The sequence below is a fragment of the Drosophila navojoa genome, unplaced genomic scaffold, assembly GCF_054131105.1.
Source record: "Drosophila navojoa isolate 15081-1374.11 unplaced genomic scaffold, UAZ_NAV_1.0 NAV_Backbone_90, whole genome shotgun sequence".
Lineage (NCBI taxonomy): Eukaryota > Metazoa > Arthropoda > Insecta > Diptera > Drosophilidae > Drosophila > Drosophila navojoa.
Genome location: NW_028301798.1, coordinates 11,656 through 13,090, shown reverse-complemented (window position 1 = coordinate 13,090; position 1,435 = coordinate 11,656). Strand labels below are relative to the sequence as shown.

Below are 1,435 nucleotides of genomic sequence, written 5' to 3'. Positions count from 1 at the left end.
AAATTGACAGGAACGAAGAAGTTTTGCGAGAGCTAAGCGAGCAGATCGACGCAGCGAAGAAGCAGTTAAAAAATTTTCACACACGACAATTAGACAGAGACGGCAACAGCAAGCGTGACGAAATTAGCGCAAATGGCGTCGATACAGAAGCTGAATTCGGGGAACGCGCTACTTACGCGCGCCAAAAGGGCGCCGGTGAAAATTGCGTAATAAATGAAACGAACAATGATGAAGTGATGTCAATGAGGTTTAAATTAGCTAAAGAAATTATGGCGGAATTCACGGGGGAGGAGTTAACGGAGCTAACGGACATGCAAAAAAAGCTGCTGTGCATGGCCAAATTAAAAGGGAAAGCCATGCAGTGGATACATGAGGATCCATCGAAGATTGTACAACCGTTGGGCACACTACTGGATGGATTGGCAGCAGTTTTCGAAAGCAAGATATCCAAGGCCGAAATGCGTCGCAAGTTTGGGGCACGTATATGGAACGTCGACGAAAAGTTTACCCTGTATTATGAAGAAAAAACACGTTTAGCAAAGGAAATCCATTTAGATGTAGACGAGCTACTGGATGGTCTCATTGAAGGAATCCCAAATGCAGTTTTACGCGCGCAGGCCAGGATACAGTGCTTTGAAGACCCCAGAAAATTGGTAAGGGCTTTTGCAGAGGTGCGTCTGCCACTGCAACGATCTACTGGAGGAAAAGGGACAACAGCAGGGGGACCAGGGATCGATAATGCGATGAAGGAGACGCGTTGCTTCAACTGCAACTATAAGGGACATTGGGCAAGAGATTGTCAGAAGCCCAAGAGGGAAAAGGGTACGTGCTACCACTGCGGTGCTAAGGACCATATGGTGGCACAATGCACGAAGAGGAACGATGATATTGGAAACAATTTCGTAAGATTAATCAATATATATTTTAAGACCAGATCCTCAATTATTGCAGAATGCCTCATAGATTCAGGGAGTCCCATTTCGTTTATTAAAAAATCGTGTGTTCCATGTGGAATAAAACTTGAACCACACGCAGAAAATTACTTTGGGCTAAATGAAAGCCAGTTGAATGTTATTGGAAAAACATTTGTTCATGTTTTCAAGAAGTTTAAAAAAATAAATTTTTGGTTAATAGTTGTGTCCGATGAATCTATGAGGTGGGGAGTAATTTTAGGAAGGGATTTCATGGAAGCTTGTAATTTGTACGTTGACCCAAACGCTCTGAGAATGATTTCAGTGGAAAGAACAACCAGCACGTTGATCGAATCGAAGCCTATTATAGCAAAACTTAGAAAAAACGATGATGCGGCAAAAGGAAAATTAAGTACGTTAGAGAATAAATTTTTAGAAAATGAAGAATTAGAAGAGAAATTGTTAGATAAATTGTTAGAAAATGAAGAATTAGAAGAGAAATTGTTAGATAAATTGTTAGAAAA

The 1,435-nt window shown here is 41.0% G+C and overlaps 1 protein-coding gene across 1 annotated transcript; it reads left to right on the top strand.

Moving 5' to 3' along the window:
- The first annotated feature begins 299 nt into the window (after positions 1 to 299).
- LOC149090393 (uncharacterized) lies at positions 300 to 1,133 on the top strand. Its single transcript, XM_089265249.1, has 2 exons — positions 300 to 902; positions 952 to 1,133. Exons 1-2 carry the CDS (start codon positions 312 to 314, stop codon positions 961 to 963), a joined length of 603 nt encoding a protein of 200 aa, XP_089121375.1. The 5' UTR covers positions 300 to 311; the 3' UTR covers positions 964 to 1,133.
- The last annotated feature ends 302 nt before the right edge of the window (positions 1,134 to 1,435 follow it).

Bases quoted from the DNA above. Each gene is read 5' to 3' on its own strand.
- LOC149090393 (XM_089265249.1), top strand. From the start codon at position 312: ATGCAAAAAAAGCTGCTGTGCATGGCCAAATTAAAAGGGAAAGCCATG.